Source organism: Alligator sinensis, unplaced genomic scaffold (genome assembly GCF_000455745.1).
Source record: "Alligator sinensis unplaced genomic scaffold, ASM45574v1 scaffold1008_1, whole genome shotgun sequence".
Classification (NCBI taxonomy): Eukaryota; Metazoa; Chordata; order Crocodylia; family Alligatoridae; genus Alligator; species Alligator sinensis.
This window is the reverse complement of record NW_005842013.1, coordinates 82,178-105,956: the sequence shown is the minus strand read 5'-3', so window position 1 is coordinate 105,956 and position 23,779 is coordinate 82,178. Positions and strand designations below refer to the sequence as shown.

Here is a 23,779-nt window from a genome sequence, read left to right as displayed (position 1 = left end):
CTGCCAGCCTAGGGCTTCTCCACCCCAGCTCAAACTGCTGCAGTCCCAGGCACACCTGTAGACGTTGCGCCCAGGAGCAGCTGACTCCAGCTTGAGCTGCTCCGGAGCTTATTGTGTTGCATTAATTACCTAGATGCACCCCCTGTATCAAAGTGGGGAAAGTTCGGTACAACATTTGGGTGTCTATACACATGCTCTATGGTGGGGGCACTTTAATTAGAGCAGCTCTGAGAGCCACTCTAATTAAAGTACCGGCAGCATCATGTGTATTCAGTGTCCCACACTTCAAAATGGTAGCAAGGCACTTTAACTCAAGCTTGCAGAACCCGCCGCGATTTCGAAATGCAGGGACACTAAATACACAAGATGTGGAGGCTGTTGAAGGGCGCTAATTAGCATGCTCCAACAGACTCACAGCAGACATGATTAATTGAGTCTGCTTTGACGCATGCTAATTACCACCCATCGGAGAGACGTCCATCACATGTATGGGTGCCCTTTTTTCTCCATACTAAGATCAGAGATGGGCCCAAACACTGAATATAAATTCAAAAGCTCTCTCAAAGTTAAGAGAAAGTAAGGCGGACATGAGATTTGGTGTTGTGATCCATGCCTCATAACAGCAGATCCTATTTCAGAAATGTGTATTGCTGCAGGGATCTACCTTCTTTTTAGATGCTACGTAAAGTAATGCCTATCCCTATTTTTTTATATAGATATTCTTAATGGTAAATACTACTCACATAGATACAGGCAACATATTACTTTCGGTTTTTATTAATGTATAATTGATACGGTGACACCAGAACTATAAAATAAAAGACTGATTTAAAAAATCTGTTTTTCCATACACTTTAACAATACAAGGGAAATGAAAAGGACATTTCCCATGTTTATACGGGGCAGCAAGAGAAAGAACCAGAGTCCATGTTGCTGTAAAACCCCATAAACTATCAACTGGGTGGGCAGGGAGCAGGAAGAGATTTCTTGTATCTGGATGCAAGTCGCAGTTGGGGCGTGTGGTTGGGATTGCTGGCAGGGTTTGCTTGAGTGGGGGTCCCGGCAGGGAGGTGGTGGTTGGGGTGACTTGGGAATTGGGGTTCTCTGTTTCTGGGGTGTTGTTTTGGGAATCCTGTATGTGGGTCACTTGTCTACCGCAAGCTGCTCTGAGCCTTTTGGATGTGGTGGGATATACATCTAATCAATAAATACATAATAAACCGATCAGACCCAATGTCCCTTTAACTTTTTTGGAAAATGGATATAGCTGAAATGTCCAAGAATTGCATAGAAGCATTAATTTCTGACAAAAGTGCATATTTCTCCTAGCCCATTACACATCTTGGAGCTCTGAGTTGGCTTCTAGCTCCAATTTTCAGGGTCCCGGCAGTGCCTTGCAGGGGAAAGAGCTTTCTAAGGTTACCTTAAAAGAGTCGTACTAAATTAAACTAACCTCAAATCTCTGAAGTCTCCAGACCCCGTCAACATTAGAGTGCTGAAGGGTAAGTCATTAAGTGCGACTGAAGGGCCTGATCCTACAAGGCACTGAGTATCTGTCTCTGAGCTTAGAGAAATGGGGGTACTCAGCACCTCACAGAATCAGCCCCTGCCTCACACTGGTAAGATAACAGCTCTAACACCAATTCAGGACTAGTGATGTTACCAATGCTAATCCTTTTTATTTTAAGTTACCAAGGTCAACACACATTTTCACAAGATGAAATACTTGGAAGTTTTGCTTTCCCTTTGTGGGAGAGACCAAAGCAGAGGTAAGGATGCCTTGCCCTGGAACAAAGGGAGAGCAAACCAGTCCATCTCCATAATGGGACAGGAGTGAGGGAGCCTGAGAGGTGGAGCTGTTGCATCTGAGAGGTAAGCAAGCTCTCAGAGAGCACGCACACACTGTTTTCTATGAATATCTGTCTCATGCATAGAGCTCTGTGCGTTAATAAAGGGACACCATTTATTGCCACCACCATACACGCCACCACCATGGCAGCAAATTTGGATCTTTATTTTAAGCGCGCTGCATTCAGCCCTGGTGCTTACAGCCACGAGGCGCATTATGTGTTCGAAGCTGTTGCAAAATTCCCTGAGCACATGGGGTGCCTGTAGACATGCCGGGAGGCTGCTCTGTTACAGCATGTCAGAACAGACTTGATTAATCGAGTCTGCTGGAGCATGCTAATTAGCAGCCAGTCTCTGCATCTCATGCAACTGTGTCCCGGCGCTTCAAAATGGGCAGTGCGGGGGCTTTAACTAAAGCTCAAACTAAAGCTTCAGTTCAAGCATCCTGCTGTCATTTTGAAGTGCAGGGTCGCTGATACACGAGACACTGTGGCTGCTTTAATTAGAGTGGCTCTTGGAGATGCTCTAATTAAAGCACTTTCCCACCCCCCAAGCACATGTAAAAACACCCCTGGAGCTTTGCCCCAGCTTCCTAGTGTCACCCTCCAGATCATTTCCCTCCCCTACAACTCTTCTTCCAACCTGCAGGCTGTTGCAATATCAACACTTACTTAACTGTATCCTCCCAATAAAAGGGGAATACTGGTTGCATCCATATGTGCTGTGTATGTGCATGGGGGTGGGAAGAGGAGTAAAGGTCAAAGAAAAGAAAAGAAAAGACCTCCCTGAGAAGAATGCAGTTAATCATTGACAGTGGTTGGGTCAGATCGTGTGGGCTTTTAATGGTTTGGTTAGATCAAAAGACATTTATGGATTGAATACCTATAAAATCTACCTGGTACACTGAAAAAACCAGGCTGGATTTTCTTGTGTAGACCTATTTACACTGCTGCTCACCAATGTCACTACTACAAAAAAGATCCGCTTCTATGAATGTGGTAAATTAACTAATAATAAAAGTCATTTGAGTCTAGTGCCTTATATTCCAGCCACAGAGAGTTTATAGGAAAAACTGAAAGGAAAGAAATACGCATTTTTAGATCAGAATGACAGATACCATAGTTTTTGCATGTTTTAAAAAGACTTTAAATACATTAAATATATTGTTTACCTATATTTCGGGTGTCTAGAATACCCCAGACTTGAAAAAAGCAAGCCAGCATTAAATGCACAATGATTATAACGTTGTTTTATGCACCTTTGAAAAACCAAATGAATGCCAACAAAAAAACTTACCACTGTATTTGATGAATTATAATCCTCTGCAGATTTATCTGAAACAGAGAAACAGATACCACTGCAATTATTATGAGAGTGCTTTGCAATGCAACCATGCCTAGAGGTCCAGGCTGCAATAAGCTGTGGCAAGAACTGCAGAAACATAGTAAACTGCTGTGGGGAAAGGAATTATCCCCATCTTAGGGAGGGTGAACCCCCGTGCAGGGTGACTAAGGGGTCTAAGAGTTTGGTCCAGGAAAGGGCTAATGACATTTTAGCCAGCGCCTGCTTCCTGGCAAGGCAGGAGGTTTTTGCAGACCACATGCTGGGACCCAGGTGTGCCCACTTCCAGCGAGCTGTCAATACTCTGAAGCTGTGCCCTTTGCACCACAATGGAGGGGTGGGTAGAGGGTGCCTCCGTGCCTACCCTGCTTCCAGCCAGGTGGGTAGGGCAGTCTTCTGGGATGTGAGGGAGGTAGGTCTGCAACCTCTTGGACATGGTGGTGATAAAACTAAATCAAGCTCCCTCGCTCCCTGGGGAAGTAGTCCAACCACTAGGATCCTGCTCATGGGGGACATCACTGCCACCTCCTCCTCCAGTTGTATGTTCGAGGAAAGGACTGGTCCCTGCTTGGCTTGTGAAAGGAGGGTTGTAGGCAACTTCCCTTAGGAAGAGGTTCTGGACTCTAGATCCAGACTGGATGAAGACACGTTACAGCACAAGGGGCCTGTTTAAAAACACATCTCCATCCTTGGTGCTTCCTACCGGCGAGCTCAGGGAGACTGTTCCCTGCTCAGAGTGCTGACTGCTTTGAGTCCTAGTCCAAAGCGCACCTAAAGCTCCTCATCCAGTGTACAGGGTGTCTGGACACCTGCCTCAGTGCTCTGGACACCACTCCAGGCAGCACTAATTCCCTGTGCTCCAAGAAAGCCTGGACAGATTACAAGACACAGTTTACTGTCTTCCCAACCAGGTTCAAAAAGCATCCCAACTACTCCAGCCCTTTGTAATCCCTATGCACAGCCATGTGGAGGGAAGCAGAAGCTGATGGAGCCCCAGAAACAAATTAATCATTTCAAATCCAATTCAGTTTAAGAGAACAGGAGGTCATTTTGTCAAGAAGTCTGACTATGTGGAGTTGCTGCCCACAAGCGATCTACGGCTTGGAGCTCCTGCAGGCTCTTGATGCGCCAAGAGGGTTTTCTTGAGGGAATAAGATGTGCGAAGGACTTCCCCAAGCAGGCTGCCATCCTGTACAATAACAATCTAACACTCTGCAAGCACAATCAGGGCAAGCTCTTCCCTGGTGTTAGGGGTGCAATTCCCCAGAGGCATCAGTGCAACTGAAACCGAGCCAGCGCTTTCATTCATATGCACAGAGTACTAGAAACCCTGTCGGTGCAATGAGGAGACCCCATCATGAACAAAGATCACTGAGCAATGCAGACTCATGTGACAGTCTTATCCACTGTAGCCAGGGGTGCCAAACTCATCTGGCCCCACGGGCCGGTCCAGATGGCACCCACGGACCAGATCCAGCATGTGCCCTGGAGCAGCTGGAGAGGATGCCATATTGATGCAGCTACATCTTAAAGCCAAGCTGGTGTAAAATGTGATTACCGCTTCCCAAAGGAACTCTTCTCACTAAGACCACAACTCCAGAGCTCTGCGATCCACTTACCAGTGTTAATCCACAAGGCACTACATGTTTTGGGATCTGCCCAGCTGACACCTCTTCTGTTTCACACCCAGATCTGTCAAAGTGATTACCAGGTTCTTGGGCTAGATTTCAAAGGAAGGGGGCTGTTCGCTGTGCTGGAGACTCAGCTGCCGTGCCTTTGTAAAAGTGAGTCTTCAAATTGATTTTAAATGCCTGGGGCTACCAGGAAGCCTAGTTAAACAGCAGAATAAGACTGACCACCTACCTGTGAAACTCATGTACTTCTGGCTGTTGGAGATCTTCTTGGAGTTGTAAAATTCCAGCACATCGAGCACGGCTTGGGGATTTTTCTTCTGCTCCAATTTGGTGATGTTTGATGTCTGCAGTAACCGAGCCCATTGCTCTGGCATACCCTGGGGGAGATGTTTCAGGCAGTTACCACCAGCCTATTCACATCAAGAATATTTAAAACCTGGAGGCATGCAACATTTAGTTCTCTCACTCAAGCTCAAGGGGATTATTGACAGCATCTGGGAAAGCCTGGTGGACCAACAACTTATTTGTCTCCCAAGGGGCAAGGTTTGAAGCTTTAATTGTGACCCTGCAAACTGATGCACGTTGGCAAACCCTCTGCCACCATGCAATTCCACGCCAGCGGAGCTATGGTGCCGCTCACTGCTTCCTAATACTATTGTAATGCACTGTCTTGACTGGGAGGAAACTGGGCTTGATGGCCCAGGTAGCCCTTTCCAGTCCCACGTTCCTATGCCTCATTGGTCGTGGTGGTAGAGTAGTTCTAATGGCATCTTATGGAGATGTTCATCCCACATATTAAAACAGAATTTCACCACGGAAATGTCTTCAGCTACAAGCAAGATAAGCCTGGGGACCCTAGCCCAGCCCTGACAGTTGTCAGCCGTCAACACTAGATCATTTGATATTCCTATTTGTTGCTACTCCAGTGTCCCAGGTACCAGACTCCCTACTCCAGAGAGTTCGACCCCACTCATTAAAAGATTGATGGATCTACCAGTCAGCTGCTTTGCCAGACTGCCTCATCTTGGCTAGCTGATGAGTACCACAGGCAGCCATGCACAGTGTGACTGTGAGCAAGAATAGAGTGAGGGCACCCAGAGGCCCTGGAAGTGAAGTTTATTAAAGAGAGAAAGCCAAACACCATTATCCTTGCAAACAACTTGTGTGGTGCCGCTGCTGTTCAATCGTATCTCACAATCAAATTCAGAACCAAGCGTGGGCAAATGTGATCTCGTCTCCCCAGTGATTTGTACAGAAGTTTAAAAAAAAAAAAAGAATAAATTGAAATCACTGTCAAATTCAGAGATCACGTCCTACACACTAGCATGGGCATTTGTTTGCAGCTGCCTGCCTCCTAAGAAGAGATCTGGAGTTCAGAGAAGACATGGCTCTAACAAGAAGAGATTGATCATTTCTATTCTGCGAAAAAGCTGCGTCGCTCCCCACCACACCAGAAAGTGGAAAACTTACCTGTAGTCCAACCTTCTGGAATATATTAGTGCCAAGTTTGAACAGGCGAAAGATCAAGTAGTCTGGCTCTCTACCAAGTGGGAATCTGTGGCCTATATTTTGCAAGAGGTTCAGCTCGATGATTATCAGGGTCCCTTCGAATACTACTTTAGGTATGTTTAATATGCCCCGCGTCCTTCAACGACAAGCACGGCCATGCAATGCTCTTCTAATTCACTTACCGTGAATTCACCCGTGACAGCATCAAACCCAACGTGAATCGTGTGCTCGAAATCTGAAGGGAGGGATATCTCCGGTCGTTCTTTCTCCTTCTTCTTATTGGCTGTCAGGGAGGAAAGCAAAATCCATCAAGAACAAAACGCCTTCCCCAGCAGCTCATAGGTCCCTGTGAAACCAAACCCTACCACCAATGAAGAACCCTGTGAGTAACCCACACCCTTAAGCCACAAGTGATCTCTAAGTATTTCATCTGAATTGAAAGCAGCTGGTCAACGCACCACATCATTCAGTCTAGTACAGCGGTGCTCAACCTTTGCACAGGCTGGATGAGTGGCACAGGACCAGTCTGTGGGCCAGATCACCTGTGGGGTCAGTGTGCAGGATCAGGTCCCATGCTGCCCCAGTCCCACACATCGGGATCAGGCCTCAGGCAACCCCAGCCATCTGGCCCACAGGCTGGGGGTTGACCACCCCAGTCTAGTACAGCATAATGCAGGTAACACAAGATAGCACAGGCCAACTCTTCAGAGAGGCTCAGCACCAGTCAGGACCAGATTTTCAGGGGGACGTATTGGGTGGACAATAGGTAAAAGCTCTCTGAGAATCAGACCAGAAACAGCAGCTATTGGGTGCTGAGCATTTTTGAAAATGTGCCCCATTTACTCCAGATGAACCAGGGGTAGGAATAACTGGACACATTTACAGCAGTTGAACAAATCTGGCACAGAGCGAAACCAGTTTAAAAACCATCGCCAATCCATCCCAAGAAGACAGAGCTGTTTAACATCACCTACTCATACATTGCTATTAACAAAAGATAAAAGTTGTCTATACTGCATATGTCCATACTGGAGATCAAAAAGATCAATTGGCAAATACTGGCTCTTGTCAAACACCCCCTCCAACTAAGTGATTAAAAAAACAGAACCATTCAAGGCAAGCACATTATGCTGGCAAATAATCTTCTCTGACAATCAATTAAGAAAAGAATATGATATAATATTATTAGGGGTGCACTGATAAAGATTTTCTTGGCCGATACCGAGCAGATATGCAACCCAGCAGCGTCCAGCTGGTAAGTCAGGGGGAAGGGGGCTGAAGGGGTGGGGGGAAAGCAGATTGAGGCCCCCATGGTGAGGGAAGGAGTGGGGCAGGGGCTGGGGCGAGGCAGAGCTGCGGGCCACTTGTCCAAGAGGCAGAGCAAGTGGGGACTGGGGCGGCTCCCCGCCACTGCGCTCACCCCCAGGAGAGGCATGGGGGGCATGTCCCCTCTGGATTTGTGTGTGGGATGAAGGCAGGCTGCCTGCTGTGGGCTCAGGTCCAGGGGCTGCACCAGCCTCTTCCCAGCACAGGGCTTGGTTCGAGGTGGGCAGGAGCAGGACAGGTGGCAGTGGCACGAGTGGGGGGCTTGCGGGGCTATGGCCACCCCAAAGTTCCCTGCAGCCCCCCCATGCCACTGCCCGCTCCGCACAGCTGAGCTTACCCCGAGTGCAGCCCTAACCCGGCCACCCCACCAGGAAGAGGCCAACGCAGCTCCTGGCCCCAAGCCCACAGCAGACTGCCTGTCCTTGCCCCATGCAAAAATCTTGGGAGCACATGCCCCCCATGCCTCCCCTAGGGGTGCATGCAGCAGCAGGGAACTGCCCCCACCCCCTGTGCAGCTCCGAATGAGCAGCCCACGGCTCCACCCTGCATCCTGCCCTCCCCTCCCCCCCACCTTCCCCCGGACAGACTTAACAGCCAGACGCTGCTCTCCAAACTGCACTCCTGGCCCCATGTGTGCTGCGGCTGCACGCATGCACACAGCATTTATCAGTGACATGATCAGCTACACCGACCAAAAAAAGCCGACTGCTGATAATGTTAATTTTCCCGTTATCGGTGCCGATCCAATATATCAGTGCACCTCTAAATATTATCGCCAAACAAGTTTAAAACCATGTGCCGAAACTAAAGAATCTACCAAGTTGGGTCTGACCAAATAATTTGAAAGCACAACACAGTATTTCAGGTTGGCAACAGAATCGGAACGGTGGGTAAAACAGAGGAACAACAGGCAGGAAAGAGCAGAAATAATTAAACTCTGAGATGCCTGGAATCAATTTTTTAAAAACATACCAAGATCATCCCTGAGGAGTCTAACAAAGCCCTACCATTGTATAATACATTTTATGCATTTTACTTTTAAAACGTACTGTCCTCTGCAAACTGGAGTGAGGGTTGGATGCACTGATCAAATCTACTGACTTCAGCATTTTTGGTACAGATAGGGAGAGTGAATAACCAGGGCACAAGCGGGAGTCGGCCCTAAATTGCTCATTTTCCAGCCGTTATCTTGTCTGTCTATAGACTAAAATACAGACATTCAAAAAGCTTGAAGCGGAATCAATCCACGTTACGTGATTTTGTGACATGATTTTCTGAATGTGGCACAGTTTCGATCGGTAGTGAACAAAACGCATTCGCCCTTTGGTGGGAAAGGCAAATCTTAGACCAGGCTCCACTATTTTTAAACCAATCTATATGTGCCGAACTTCTGTTCTATTATGGGTACAAACCAGTTTCCAATCATTTATACTGGTAAAGGTGTAATCTCTGTACTTGGCCAATGGGTAGTTCTTTTACGACAGACTTTCCCCCAATACAGGGGCTTTTCAATATGCATAGCACCAAAATGTAGGGTTTTTTTAAAACCCCATATATCCTGAAGAGCCACTATTCTAATTCTCCACATTGCAACCATTTAAAGCATTTTTCAAGTGAAACTAGTTGGAAGTACTTGAATCTTGTGGCTTTAGAGGGCCATGTTCTGCTCTCCATTATACCCATAGCGATCTAGTGCAATGCCACTGATATAAATGGAGTTATTCCAGGTTATACTGAACTGGTGTAACTGCAGAATATCATGCCTGAAGGATTCGAATAAAGCCAGAAAAGAAATCACACATAGGGTGTATTGGAGCGTGCGCAAAATAATGGTGGCTTTTGTGAAGGGAGGAATAAAAGAAACAGATGAAGCAGAGGAGGAGCCAGCAGAGAGGGAAGCTGAGAAGGACCAGAAACACCAGCTGGTTACCAGATGTTGAACATCTGCAGCAGGCAGGACAGCAGCTGTATCCAGCAAAAGGCAGAGAAAACTGTATGTTGCCAACAAGGGATAGAAAAGAGAGGGACACTGCTAAGAACCGTGCTAAGACAACCAAAACCCTTTGGATCGGATCCCAAAACCAGTCTGAAGGAGGATGGGCCCCAAAAGAGCTAAGGAGCATTATGCCATTTACCACCCCAAATTCATAGCCCAGAACTCTTCATGCCTCTATATTTGGACCTCCTGAATTGGACCTACTTATGTAGGTGCAGTTAGCACCCAGATTCCACATCTGCTGGGGGAAAACGTCTCACTAATCAGCGACCCCGGCATGCCTTCTCAAACAGCATCAATGAATTCTGTCCTGATGACTCCCGCAGCTGCTTACAAATTCAGATTAAACACAAAAATGAATATTCAAGAAGCAGCCTCACATAAGCAGGGCTGCAGCTTGGATGTGCCTCACTTACATCAAATGATATGCAAGGTTTTCAATCAAGAATGAATAATGCAACTGCACCTGCACTGACGATTTCATTCTTTTTCTGTGTGTAGCTCACAGGCAGAAACGAAACCGTGACTGGAGCTGGACGTGCTTGATGATGAGTGAGTTGATCAGGCTTCCTGAACCTCAGACTTCAACCAGAATCCTTGGGGGGCCTACCTACCTCCAGCGAGCAACCATGCAAGCCTGGTCTTTCTTCTAGGTATCTTCTTCCTTTTGCTTATCATATCATATCTCAAGTTATATTCAGAGCTCTGGGACAGATACTGTGGTTTGCAGTCTAACCTCCAAGCTCCTGCTACTGCCAGCGGGGACAATGTCCTGTAGCTTTCGACCGATCCTACACAGCCCCAGCCTGCAACTTTGGATGCTGTAAAAATACCTAAACACGCCTGGATTAAGTAAACCAGCACTCAAATACTTAAAATATACTAATATAAAATAGTATCTACGTTGGCTCATCAGAGCTTGTTTTAGGTAAGTGGACATGTCACCCCAATGGACCATGAAAGGGCACAGTGTTTCCACCAAATGAGCGTTTCTATGTTCTTAATGGACTAAGCAGTATGAGCTACCTAAATAGTCTTCTTATTTACATGACTTCCACAGGTGTTCAGCCCTGCCTTTTAAACCTGGAAAACATCTGTTTTGCCTATAAAGCTTAGCCTTTGTGGGCCACCACTCACCTGGGCCAGCCAAGGACTGGTGCAGATCTCAGGGATTACCAAATCCTCTTATTCTGTGTTGTGCTAGATTACACGGGCAGATGTGAAAGGGAACAGAGGAGGAGGATCCCAATATATAATTCCAGTATTTGACCCTACCAATACCTGCCAGTGACAATTCCTCAACCAAAGAAGTCCACTGGGAAACACTTTCCACTGGCCCAGCATTTAGTATTTGGTACTGTTCTCATCCGGCTGAACATCCAGAGACCCCACGCCACGCTGGTCACAAGCCATGGGCCACATGCTACGCAAGCTCCCCAGGACCACCCTGCACAGACAGCACTAGCTCCCCTGCTCCCCCCGCTGCATGGCCAGCAAGCTTAGCAGGGCCCTCCATCTGCTCTGCCCTGCCCCAAAATAAGCCGTGTCTGCCACAACAGCCACAAGAGCCGGACAGCCCTGCTGTATAGCAACCACGGCACTGCAAAGAAAAACCACCAGTCGTGCATTCATATCTCACATGCAGCTCCGCTCACTCTCACCATCGAATGACTCATTTTTCCTTGACATTGGCCATGCTTTTCGTGGTGCTTGATAAGTAGAGGCTGCCTTAAGGAGGTATAGGAAACCAGCCCTCAGTACAGAGCAGAGAGGGACAGGGTGCTGTGGAGCCGGTACCATATTTTCCCACATACAACATTCCCCAAAATATAATACACACCTTATTTTTGAAAAGCAGAATAAAGAAAAAAGATCCTCCTTTGTAGTTACTGGGTGCGTCTACATGTTCATTAATGAGCCGTAGTTACTGTGCATTAAGTTTAGTACTTGGATAGCGAAATACTAAATCAACACGCTACTGCACAGTAGCCTCAGCACGTGGGTTTTTGCAGATGCTAACTGTGCAGTTGCCTAAAACTACTGCACCGTAGCGTATTTGCATGGGTTTTGCCTAGCACAATACTGTGCAGTGTTATTAGGCCATTGCGCAGTTAGCATCTCATGTAGATGCACACTGAGTAGCAGCAGCTAGAGAGAAGAGCCTGCTTGTTGGTCTGCTTCCTAGCAGTTGCACGCAGCTTATAATTGGCAAAAACTATTTCTTGTCTCATGAGCACTACAATTTCCAGGAGTTGATTTTTTAAGGGGGAAGTGCATGTGTAGTATGTGAGAACGTATACCAGTTTCCTTCACAGCAGCTTTACAAATCTGAATCTTCACCATTCGGAGAATGGAGAGCAGGAAGAAATCATAGGACTACATTAATAACCAGAACAAAGGAGTCCAACACCCGACTGTAAGAGTGAAAGCAGAGATAACCATACATATAAAACTAGAGAAAGAGCCACTGATGTAGGAGCAGATGCCAGGGTGATGGGCACACTATCAATCCTCCGAGAAGCGGAGAGATCATGTATTATAAAGGACAAGGTTCCCTAAAATAGGTTATGGATATAAAAGGAAACAGGACAGATTAAGGACTGGAAAACATCTATCATTTCAAGAGATTCGCATGATAAATGCGCAGTCTTTAAAATATCCTAATGGTAGAAATTAAATTTGCATGTACAGGACATAGTTCTTTCCCCATTTCCATCTATTCTCTTCCCCATTACAGCAGAAGGAGTTCCTTCAACTTGGAGGAAATTAGGCGATAAATTATACCGATGGATTTTTTGTAGTGGTGGGTAGATGATGTCCGCCTCGAAGTTTTAAAATAGAACAAAAATGACAGATCACATCTGAAACATTCGGCGATTTAGGGCAAAGACAAGGCAGCAACATGTAACAGGCCTGGTGGGAGATGGCCCTTCAGGCACACTTGTACTGTACTAGTCTGCTCTCAGTGTCACGACCACACTCAGCTATCGGTATGCGTTGGACTAAAGCGGGCCAAGGCTTCCTTTAGCTGCAATAGTTGCAACTAGGAAAAGTCACTTCAGACAACCGCTGAAAAAGAGGGCCAATTCCTTGTTTCCAGGGACAGTCACTTGATGTCATCTGCATAGTCCACGCACTCCCCTCACACACCCATTGCATGAGAAACAGAAACGGGAAAGGAAGAACGGCAAGAGAACATGGTTAATTATTAGGAAAAGAGATTCCCAAAGCACAACCACATATTTCCAACATGACCAATACAGTTTCATATCCAACAAATATTACGTGTCCTGAATGAGCCTCCAAAGACATAAGGATCACTTCCCAGCCAAAATCTGACTCTTAGCATCATGCGGAAAGGAAGTTTGTGGAAGGAAATAAAAAGATATATCAAACTACTGTACTTTTATCTCCTGGTAAGATTGATCGGTAAAATCGGTCTCTCTTTTTCTTTTCTTCAGGATTGGGAGGCAAAGGCTTCGAGCCGTGGTTTAAAGAGCCGGTGTCTTTGCTTCCAGATCCGATCATAGTGCTGGTGTTTCTCATTGGCGGGGCAGGAGGTTTGTCTTCTGTTTCAATACCATTATTGGACATCTTCAGCTGAAGAAGCTGTCACTGGGGATCAAGAAAGAGAATCAGTCATCCCTTTTGTGATTGTAGCTAGCAAATGCACAAACTGATCCTTCAAACCAGCCACCCATGAGTCAGTCCTGTCTCGCAGCTCAGCTACAGATCACCAACTTGCATACAATATTTCTTTTAGCAAGCAAAGTGTGGTCCCACAGCAACGTTCCCTTTGTATTAATACGCAGCTAAGGATTCAGGTTTACAAACTTAACACTAAATCTGTCCGAAGTTTATTTCCAATGTCAAGACCAAGTTTAAATGCTCTTTGTTTTATTGCTTTGGGACATTTCCTTTCATCAGGCTACATCCCCCAAATGCACACAGCAATTCAAGCGCAGGTTTAAACAAAACAGCTATGCAGAAACACCATGCAGAATAACTCAGTGGCATCAATTAATCATGCCTCTCACCAAATGGGAGTAAGGGCAATTTCTATACAGCCTGTCTGGAAACAAGAGCTGATGGGGGGTTCAAGCTTTTCATGAAAACTTAGTTTCCAAACAAGAATAAAATAACAACTAGCCAGGCCGCTCTCCGGTTCTGCAAGCAATAAGGAAACCCAAGTCGGGAGCTATTACTTCTGCACTAATGTTGAGCCCAAGAGCCTGTCCCACTGCACAAGGGGAGAAAATGCAAACTTGTTTTAGTTTAATTTTTTTTTAATTGCTCCTTCTGAAGTTGTTTTCCTTGGGAAGGATGCATGGCCAGGACGTCCCAACCTAGCTGGGCTGCGTGCCAGCAGACGGCTCCCGAGAACCAACCGGGCCGTGCTCCAGGAGGGAGGTGGCAGTCACCGAAGAGCCTGAGAAAGACTCGGGGTCCTCGTGGGCAGAGAAACGTGTGCTCAGTGTCTCTGTATATCAAACTCCAGGCACAAGTTTCCAAGAGCAGCAGCTGGCTACCCTGAGGTTTTCAATGCCCAGACAGGACACCAGGTGAGCCACTGAATTCAGTCTCAGAGCAGCAATTCCTGTCATAAGGAAGCAGTACAGAAAAGGGCAATTATTGCACACCACCTGCCTCAGGGTTACCACCATGACTTCCAGGAGAAGCTTTTGTCCCTGGGGCTCTCCATCTGTCTGGGTGTGTTTCAGCATCTGGTCCTCCGCGGGCCACAAGCCTCATGCCATTCCCCCACGTGCACGTGGGACATAGCAGAAGCGGACAGCAAGGCAGACAGTGGAGGATGCAGAGACCAGGACGCTTGGAGGAGGGAGGTTTCTTTGTCAAGACAGCGGTCTGCGGGCAGCAATCCCACCCGACATGGAAACCCCCGAGGCTTCGCTGACAAGGAACCGTTTCATGTCACCAGCAGCTCACAAAAGGCACAGCCGAAACCTGCAAAGGGACCTGCACAGACTGCCGAGGGCTTTGCTTTCACACGCAGAGTCAAGAGGAAGCAAATGGTTAGGAGGGTGCAATGCACCCATGGCAGCGGGGAGAGCCGAGGGGAAGTTCACTTTTTTAATGTTTTTTAATTTCATGTCTCGGGCCAAAGCAGCCAAAGCAGTTCTGAATTGCAGCAACTGAGCAGAGCTCAACCATTCAAATCTGTGCAGTACTAGTCTCCTCTATCTCAGGATCTTCAGCCTGGGGTTTCAGATACCCCCAAATCCATGGCAGGCATCCTATGTGCAAGCCTCAAGCTTAGAGGCCTTGGAGTTCAGATGCACCTTAGTCTCACTTGCCCCTAGCCAAACCCCCAAAGGAGCAAGCGAGAGGGAAAGGAGAGCAACTCCCACCACCATAAATTGTGTAGCTGAGATCCTCACGCTTAGAGGCATTTGCAGACTCTTGCAGGGGTCAGCCTGCCTGTAGTGCCAGGGACAGGTCTTCACCCTCCAGCTACACCCAGTCATTCTAGGCTGAGAAGAAGGGGATCTCCCCCTCCAAGGTAAGTACAACCACCTGGGCTGAAAATCACCCCATGATATCTTCCCTGCCATGCATCAGTGGCCACATATCTGCCACCTCGGTCCTCTCTAGCGATAGTCGCATTTGTAGGTGCTGCCACTTTCTACTTGCTCCCAGCTGAGACAGGGATGGGAGAAGCAATCAAAGTTTCCTTCCTCTGAAGTTCAGTCTCCTGGGGCACTTGTACACGTGATGCCATTAACATGCACACGTGACCAAAATGTCACTGTGTGGCTTAATGGCAACACACTGTACACGTGCAAGACTTTTGGGGGTTTTAAACGACTTTGCATGGTTGCAAACTAAACTACATCTGGATGTAGTTTAGTTTGTAATGTTGCAAAGTGCATCCATGCAGCTGTCAGCTTGCGCCCCAGATGCCGACGCCAGCTTCTGCGGGTGCTCGCCGTCCCCGATGGCATCGCTGGCTTCTGCAGGTGCCCCCCAGACTCAGGAGGCACCAGTCGCCCATGGGCTGGGTGCTTCCTCTGACCTGGGGAAGCACCCAGCTTGCTAGCAGCCTGCCTGGGTGGCCCCCAGGGATGCTGCCACCATAGAGAGAAGGACCAAGGCTCCCCACCGCTCAGGAGCCGCTTGGCCCACCAGCACCCCGACCGTGGGCAGGCTCCAGCTCCAACAAAAAACAGGATCATGCCCCTCATTGTAAAGTGATGGAAAAATTGAAACAGTGGGTTTCAATTAAAAACCCGCCATTTCAATGTAGGAAGCATAGAATAAAACCCTGAGGACTACACCCCCGTCACGTGTACAAGCGCCCATGGTTTCTGGGAGTTATCGGGACTGGTGAATGGGCAGGAAAAGCCACTTCCTTGCTGACTCCCTCTCCCCCACGGCGCCTGAGCGCGGCACAGAGTCAGGGAGCAACGAGGAGGACAAGGCAGCACCCCACCCACTACCCATCTGTTGGGCAACATAAGGATATAAGGAAAATTGACTGAGGACAGGGGAGAGAGAACAGATTAGCTGGGGGGCAGGACAAGAGAAAGCAACAGGAAAGAGGGATCTTGGACAACGGGCAGCACAACGGTGGAGGGCAAAGAGGGATGGGTAGGAGGGAGAAGAGAGGCCAATTCAAGTCAAGATACAGGGCACACAGTCTTAGGGCTAATATGCAAGACTAGGAGACAGGACACCTGGGTCCCATGCGCAGCTCAGCCACCAAATTGCTGTGAAAGCCTGGGGAGGTGGAGTCCTCTCCCTCTGCCTCTGCTTCCCCATCCGTAATACAGCCCTTCCCCACAGGAAGAGGCAAATGCTTTAAGACCCCCAATGGAAAAAAAGAGTTATGGCTAGTACCCGTGAGTAAGAGGGGGGAAGTTTGGGCAATACGAACATATTTGCTCCCTTTGACATGCTTCCTCAGATGAAGAAGCATCAGCTGCAGCACTGTCCCCTGGAGCCAACCAAATACTTCCTCACCACAGCCACACACACCCCTTGTTTCTTGAATTGCTATTACCCCCCCACCCCACACACACAGACAGCATGAGAGGGGGGCCGGTTAGTCTAGTCTCCATGAGATTATCAGTATTGCCAGCCCCACCATGCTGAAAATCACAAGATGAACTCTTGCAAAAATCAAGAGATTGGCACGTAAATCATGAGATGTTATTTCTGAAGTGTGTGTGTGTGTGGCAGGGTGATTTGTGAAGGCGTTGGGGGCTGTGGGTGTGGGTTGGGGCCTGGACAGGGGGGTCCCCACATGCCGTGGCAGGATGCGGGGGACTGTGGGGTCAGGAGTAAGAAGCACCAGCAGGGCTGGGGGGGCTGTGGCTTGGGAGTGAGGAGCAGACAGACAGAGACAGGGGTGCAGATGAGGGGTGCGACTCCCCCGCAGCAGCGTGCACCCCCAGGGGAGGCATGGGGGCACATGTTTCCTGCGGGTCAGATGTGGGCTGCCCACTGCGGGCTGGGACGCCCTACTGCCTTGCCCCAGGAGCTGAGCTCCCTGCCCCCAGTGAGCCCCCTGCCACTGGGCAGCCTACGGGCACCGTGTCCCCCGTCTGCCTGGCAGGTGGCAATGGCATCGTGTGGTTGAGCTCCTGGGGCAAGGCAGCAGGGTGCAGAGCCCCAGCCTGCAGTGGGTATCCCACCACAGACCCGCAGGGGACATGTGCCCCCATGCACCCCTGCCCTGCGCCTCTGGATGATCCACCCCGGCCCCAGACCCCTGCTCCTGCCCCACTTCCTCCCTCACCATGGGGGACCCTAATCTCCTTCCTCCCTGCCCCTGCCCCGGCCCCGGCCCCTTCCCCTCTACTTACCAGCTGGGAAAATCTGGAGATCTGAGGGTTGAACCAGGAAATCGCGAGTCTGAGTTATTCTGACTTTGAAATCCCGAGTCGTGCGATGGTTTTGCGACACTTGGCATTACCAGATTATTGCATGGAGGGGGGGACACCCCTAAAGCCCACAGAGTTAAAAGCACCGAATCTAGCCCAACCTCCAGTTATGAGAGTCGATTCTGGATCAGCAAGCCCAACCTCCACAGCCACTTCCCTGCAGGTGCCGGGATTTCGGTCCCGGATGCCTGCTCAGGATCACGGTCCACGTTCTAGAGACGGCTTTTCCAAAGGTCTTCGAGATTCTGCCTAGGATGTTCGCCTGAAACAGAGCAAAACCCATGCATCTGGAGCCGAGAGATGATGAAAGCGCAGAAAGTGGGCACTGCCAAATGGACAGGAATTCATCAGCATCCCCAAGCCCACTCCCCTACCTTCCCAGCCAAAACCAAACGCTCCATCTTGCGTGAGTTATGCTGCATGCCTGAGGACAGAGTCATCTCCCCAGAGTCCAGCAACCACCTAAGTCATCTTCAATCCATAGCTGACTTAGCTGCCCTCTTCCTTTGAAAGGATCTGCCTTGTTTTACACCCTGCTTGGCTCCTGGTAGCATCACGCCAGAGTCACTGAATCATCTCTGCTCCAAGCAATCCAGATGGACAAAAGCCATGCAACCTCATTTCCCTTGCTTTTGATTGTGCTGTTTGCAATAGTGGACTGCTCCACAAGGAACTGTTTTTACATTTCAATGGCATGATTAACGACAATGGAAACATAATTACACAGCAGAAGAACCTTTCAACTCCAGACAGATGAGGGATACATCTTAGAGGCAGACATGATTACTCTCAATTACCATATATTAAAATGCCAACACTCAAACCAAACCCCACAAAAGGCATCTCTACGGTCTAATGCTATTGTTTCTGTGGTTGCTTTGCAGTATTAGAAGTCAGAAGTCCATATGGCTCAGCACAAAGCAGTCTTAAAATACATTCTGGCATGTACTAAAAAGAGGAAAGCTTAGGACTGCTATGAGTTGCAAACACAGCTAGTTATGGTGCTCTTGAAACTTTTTAAATCTCTTCATACTGGTTAGCCAAAGTCGATTATGCCAGGGGACTAAAGACACGTTACAGAAGAGACTGGACTTGACACGTTCCAGCCCTGGGGGTGTTATGTGGTTATGAATGGGTGAGCAGGTGAGCCAGACAGCTCCAGATGAGAGCGTAAGAGATACAGAAAGGTTTTCTCCAGCAGCGACAGCATATCAGAGCAGAATTTCACCCTGAGGGCCTTCCAGACACCCTAAATCCAAAAGTTATCCACACGAGTTAGCAAACTGCTGCTGACTTTGGCCGTTACGGGCCCAAAATATGAACTGTATGCCAGAAGGGAATTCTACCTCATTTGTGCGTGCTGATGCGAGGAAGAGATGGATCAGGATGTGCTACTAGTTTTAAGCTTGTATGCCATTAAGATTGGGGCCTGTCTCTTACTATGGGTCTCACTAGTACCTAACATGAGCCCTCTAGGCACCAACATCACCTGAATTAAAAAAAAATTAAACATTTGGCCTCTAACAAAAGACCTTCTGTTGGCCGGCCAAGTCATTTTCATCTGGCCGTTCTCCAACCCTCAAACTTCAAGGGTCTAGCATCAGGCTGGCTTGTGTTTACTTGTATTATTTTTTCTGTAGCCAGGCTAGCAAGACTAATTGCGAGACAGAAAGCAATTAAAATCTGCAGCAGAGCCAAAACCTACGCTACACCACATACCATAAAGATATCTCTCTGTCCAACGCATACCGATAGCTGAGTCAACGTGGAGCTCATAAAAGGCCAATCTATAATTCATGCAGGCTGGACGACAGACTCTGAGAGTTGCTCACTCGCTGCAACTTCTAAACGAAATAAAACTGTAGTAATGAGAAACCCAGAGATTAGCTCACCAATTCTCCTCTCCCCCACTACAAAAGTCAGACATTTATTTCTGAGGCACTGTTTTGCCATTGCTGCTATGGTCGGTGGTCATCTTGACCGTATCCCCAAATGACAAGATATTAAAGTCACCATGCTGATTATGATCCACCCAATTAAGCCTTGTGTTGAGATTTCTGTATCTGCTATGCTCTGATCCACAAACATGTATTTCAGGGGTGTCAGAGATCCAGCCTGCAGCCCAGATGTGGCCCATGGAGCCCTATGATCCAGCTGTGCGTTTTAGATTAGCCCCATAAGCTGCATATGGCGCACACAACCAGCCCAGCCCTATGCACTGGATCTGGTATGCAAGGCCGGTCTGCGGGCCCAATCTAACCTGAGGACCAGCTCCATGCCCCTCATCCAGCCCAGGGGGCTGCATGAGTTTAACCGGGATCAGTTATACCAGGGTATTGGAGTGCAGACGCACAGACACACACAGGCGTCCAATATACTGTTTCCTCTTTGGAAGAGCAACTGTCCCTACAGCTGTATTCAGTGCTGCAACAGGAAGCAGTGGAGATTGCCCCCACATGTGTCATGGCCTCATCTGAATCCCAGTGGTGAACCACACCAAGTCTGCAGTTTCATCTCAGCTCAGAAAGACCACTCACTCACTGGCCGCATTTCACCTTTCTATAAATAAACGTGGCTCTCCGACCCTGACCCATGCTGGGTGAACGTGCATGGGTAGCATATTTATGCCCCCTGGCTGATCACCTGGTTACTGGTGGCCAGATGAAATTGGGGAAGGGTGGGAGGAGAGCAGGGCAGAGGAGAGGAAAGGGCAAGAAGGGCATGAACCCCTTACACACGTATCTTCAAAGCAGGCCTGCAGCCAAGGGCAGTGGTGATGTAAGTACTGTGAGGGGCAGAGAGATAGACAACAAACCGGATGTTAAACCAGAGACGATGCCTGCAAAACCTCACTCTGCGGCCAATTACTGCAGTGCGAGTACCAAGCCTGGGTCACCAATGAAAGCCATGCACAAGCAGCCCATCAGCCTGGGCTCAACGTGTACAGCCCAAGGATGAAGCATAGGCAGACTCTAGGGAAGGGGCGTCTTACCACCTCACACCCGTAACTCACCTTTCATGCCATGCGAAGAAGGGTTAGCTGTTTTAATATTACAGGGACATTTTTGATCACCCAAAATAACTTCATACTTGAAGCAGAACCCATCTGCTACGGCAATGCCAATCCATGCAGGGGGTGGGGGGAATCTGTTGCAGAGTGCTAGCGACTGACTGCAGTGTGGCTCCCCTGCCAGCTTTTTTCTTTATCTTTTTTAATAAGCCGTTTAAGAGTAATTTGAATTGAACAAGGGATACGGAGAAGTCCCTCCACTCGGGCTATGGACAGAAGTTGCACATAAAACAGTATAAGTGATTGGAAACTGGTTCAGATCTGTAACATAACAGAAGTTCAGTGCACATTAAACCACTTTCAAAATGGCCCAAACCAGTTTAAGATAAACCTGGATGGATGTAGTATCAGACTGAACCGATTTAGGTTAAAGCAGTTTACAGATTCCCTCCAAAGCCAAGTTAGTGAACAGTCCCCTGGCATCCCCAGATGCTGTGCACCTCCAGCTGAGCTGGGAGACATGCTCTAGCACCCCCCGCACCTCCCAGCTTCTAGCCTGGGCCACTGCAGGCATGTGGCTGCATTTCCAAAATCAAAAGCGAATGTCTGTTCACCTGCTTCAATCTTGGCAGCTTAGACTAACCTGCAAAGATTGAATGGATTCAGCCTCAAGCTTTTTATCTGTTTGTACTTAGCCCTGGAGTCCTTCAGGCAAGACAGGACATCTTTCAAAAACACTGAAGTTCACCCACACATTTTGGGGCTGATGAAGGAAGTCACAAGATGAAAGTCTCTGGGCCTGCAGTTTGCAGGTCAGCCTGGCCCTGCCGTGGCCCTATTTGGCCGTAGACCTGTGATTCTCAATCAGTGGTTGCAGGACCCTGGAGTATCCCAAGATCTTTTTAAGGGTGTTGCTGGGTGCAGTGCAAAAATTAGCACCGTTAGGTCTGCAAACACCTGCATATGTTTCACAAGATGAACCCAGACATTTCAAATAGGAATCCAGTGTCAAAAACACTCTGACCTGTTGCGTGAGGGCTTTCCGGGTCCTCTGTCTCAGACAAATTGCTGATACTGTTCTGTTAAACCCAGCAAAAGGTAAGAGCTACCATTTTCCAGACTGGGGCCTTAAGTCTGGAAAGGTTGGGAAGCACCGCCATAGAGTCTGTAAAATGAGGCCCCTGCCCTGATGAAGATTTGGCAGCGTACATGTGCCCGCATCTCCTTTAGTGGAGGATGTTACTAATCATAATAGCTTCCTACACAGTGGCAGCTCAGAGTTATTCTTCAGCTCAGGTGTTTGGGGCTTAAGGTTTTATGATCAGCTTCCCAGGTTCAGTCCTCCTGACTACCACTGGGTCTGCCCACATGCAGACACTGCTGCAATAACCCACACGTTTCCAAAACCCTGCCATGATTCAATTCCAAGAAACTCTCTCCATGGAATTAATCTGCATTATATCTATTCGTTAAGGGCCTAGCACTCAAGTAAGGTACCTAAACCCTAACAAGACTGGAGAGATAAAAGAGGCAACCTCTTTGTCCAAGATCGCCTTCATCCTCTCATTGACCGGTCTATCTGTCGCATCCCAAATGCATATTTTAAGCGCATGCTCCATTCCCAAACAGCCGTGCCAACAGTAATATAGCAGAAATACCCAAATGGACGCTCTGAGAGCCAAGTTACCGCAGCAGGCAAGCAATCCTCAGCATTTCCCCTCCATTCACTGAAAAGCTGCGCCTGTGCTACTTCCATGCCAGAACAAGCAAGTTGTCTTTGCTGCCGCTGCAAATGTCAGTGCAGGCTCCTCTTTTGCTACCCGGCTTGAAGTCCGGCCTTGGCTTTCATTTCACTTGAGCTAACAGGAACAGCAGGGAAGGGTTTCGATTTTCAGCTGCAAAAGTCAGACTAGAAAAAGAGTAGCCAGAGCCCTCAGCAGGGGAAAAAAACCAATTCACACTTCACAACCCCCTCCCCTTCGCTCCCTAGGATGCACAGAAACAAAACCCAAGAGATTTCCCAGCAAAAGGCTTTTCGTTCTTCATCGTGAGGGTCGGGTTTACTGCGCCTGCCGGGCTGACTCTGGCGAGGGACACAGTGTCGAGGGGCCTAAGCACCCGGCGAAAGGCTTTTCATTCTTCATCCAAGTCTCACCCTCGGAGCACAGAAGAAACTGGTAGGAGCTCCTTTAATTAAACCACACGCATAATAAAGGCCGTGTGTTGGTGAGGGACTTAGCCATAAATCCAAATTGCAGATAAGCAGCAGTCGCACCAGAGGCGCCTGAATTATTAATTATCTTTCAGCTGCAAAAGGCAAGATGGGCCTGAGGCTCAAAGTTCACATGTAGATCCAAGCTCCTTTCGAATCCTAGCTACGCTGGTGTGAATCTGAACTAACCACTCCAGTCGCTACCGTCGAGTCACGCGGTATAACTGAGCCGAGTCTGGTCCTGTGCTTCAGCCAGTGCACGACCCTCAAAAAGCAACCTCCGTTCCTATTCATCATTCAGAGTCTCTCTCAGGAGCTGCAAAATGAACCTGGCTCACCAAGAGCTTGGTGATTATCCAACATTTGCCATCCGCCAGATTTTTTCAGATTCCTTCGGTGACCATCAAACCTCCACAAATTTAAAAAGCCCCGTCAATGCTAAACTCTGTAGTCATATTTTGTTTGCAAGTGGTTTTAAAGGCACCATTATTATTTTCCCAATGCAGGTGGAAGCTGTTCCTGCGACAACACAAATGGAAAATGGTCACGTTTAATAATATCACCATATGCAGCACAGGCAGGAGCACGGGTATGGGAAGCCTACGCCGACAGTAGTCGTGTACCCATTCTGTTAATGGGATTTATAATGTTTTCCTGGCTAGCATCTTTGAGGAGCGCTCTGTTCACTGACTTCATCCCCAAAAGCAGCATTGCCATGGGTGGAACTAGCATTTTGCAAAAAGGAGGTGCATTTGGTGAGGTGCATCATCTCATCTAAAACAACGCATATTTTTCTCCCATTAAAAAACTAGAAGCTTTATTAATACGCTAGGGGCCTAGGGCTGGATTAGTCGGTTTAAGATCTGTCATGACCCAAAGGGTATGATTGTGTGTGTGCTTCGGCACTGCAGAATTATTTCCCACCACATGGAGCTTTCTTTGCACGGTGCAATTCCCAGTTGCATAGAGAAAACCCCGGTGCAAAGGAGTTCCCGCCAT

General features: G+C 48.2%; 1 protein-coding gene across 6 annotated transcripts in view; it reads right to left on the bottom strand.

Moving 5' to 3' along the window:
- The window catches only part of PAK1 (p21 (RAC1) activated kinase 1), a 91,444-nt gene that overhangs the window by 33,519 nt on the left and 34,146 nt on the right, over positions 1-23,779 (bottom strand). For 3 of the 6 annotated variants that reach the window (XM_006021948.3, XM_025202060.1, XM_006021949.3), the window contains exons 2-5: positions 13,059-13,269; positions 6,515-6,615; positions 5,053-5,200; positions 3,145-3,182 (exon numbers count right to left, since the gene is read on the bottom strand). In XM_006021948.3, the coding sequence (XP_006022010.1) occupies positions 3,145-3,182; positions 5,053-5,200; positions 6,515-6,615; positions 13,059-13,248 (477 nt within the window). In that variant the 5' untranslated portion in view covers positions 13,249-13,269. Of the gene's footprint in view, positions 1-3,144; positions 3,183-5,052; positions 5,201-6,514; positions 6,616-9,858; positions 10,266-13,058; positions 13,270-17,480; positions 17,506-23,779 lie in introns of those variants that run through there. The other 3 variants (XM_006021950.3, XM_025202061.1, XM_006021951.3) reach the window with 3 other exon arrangements.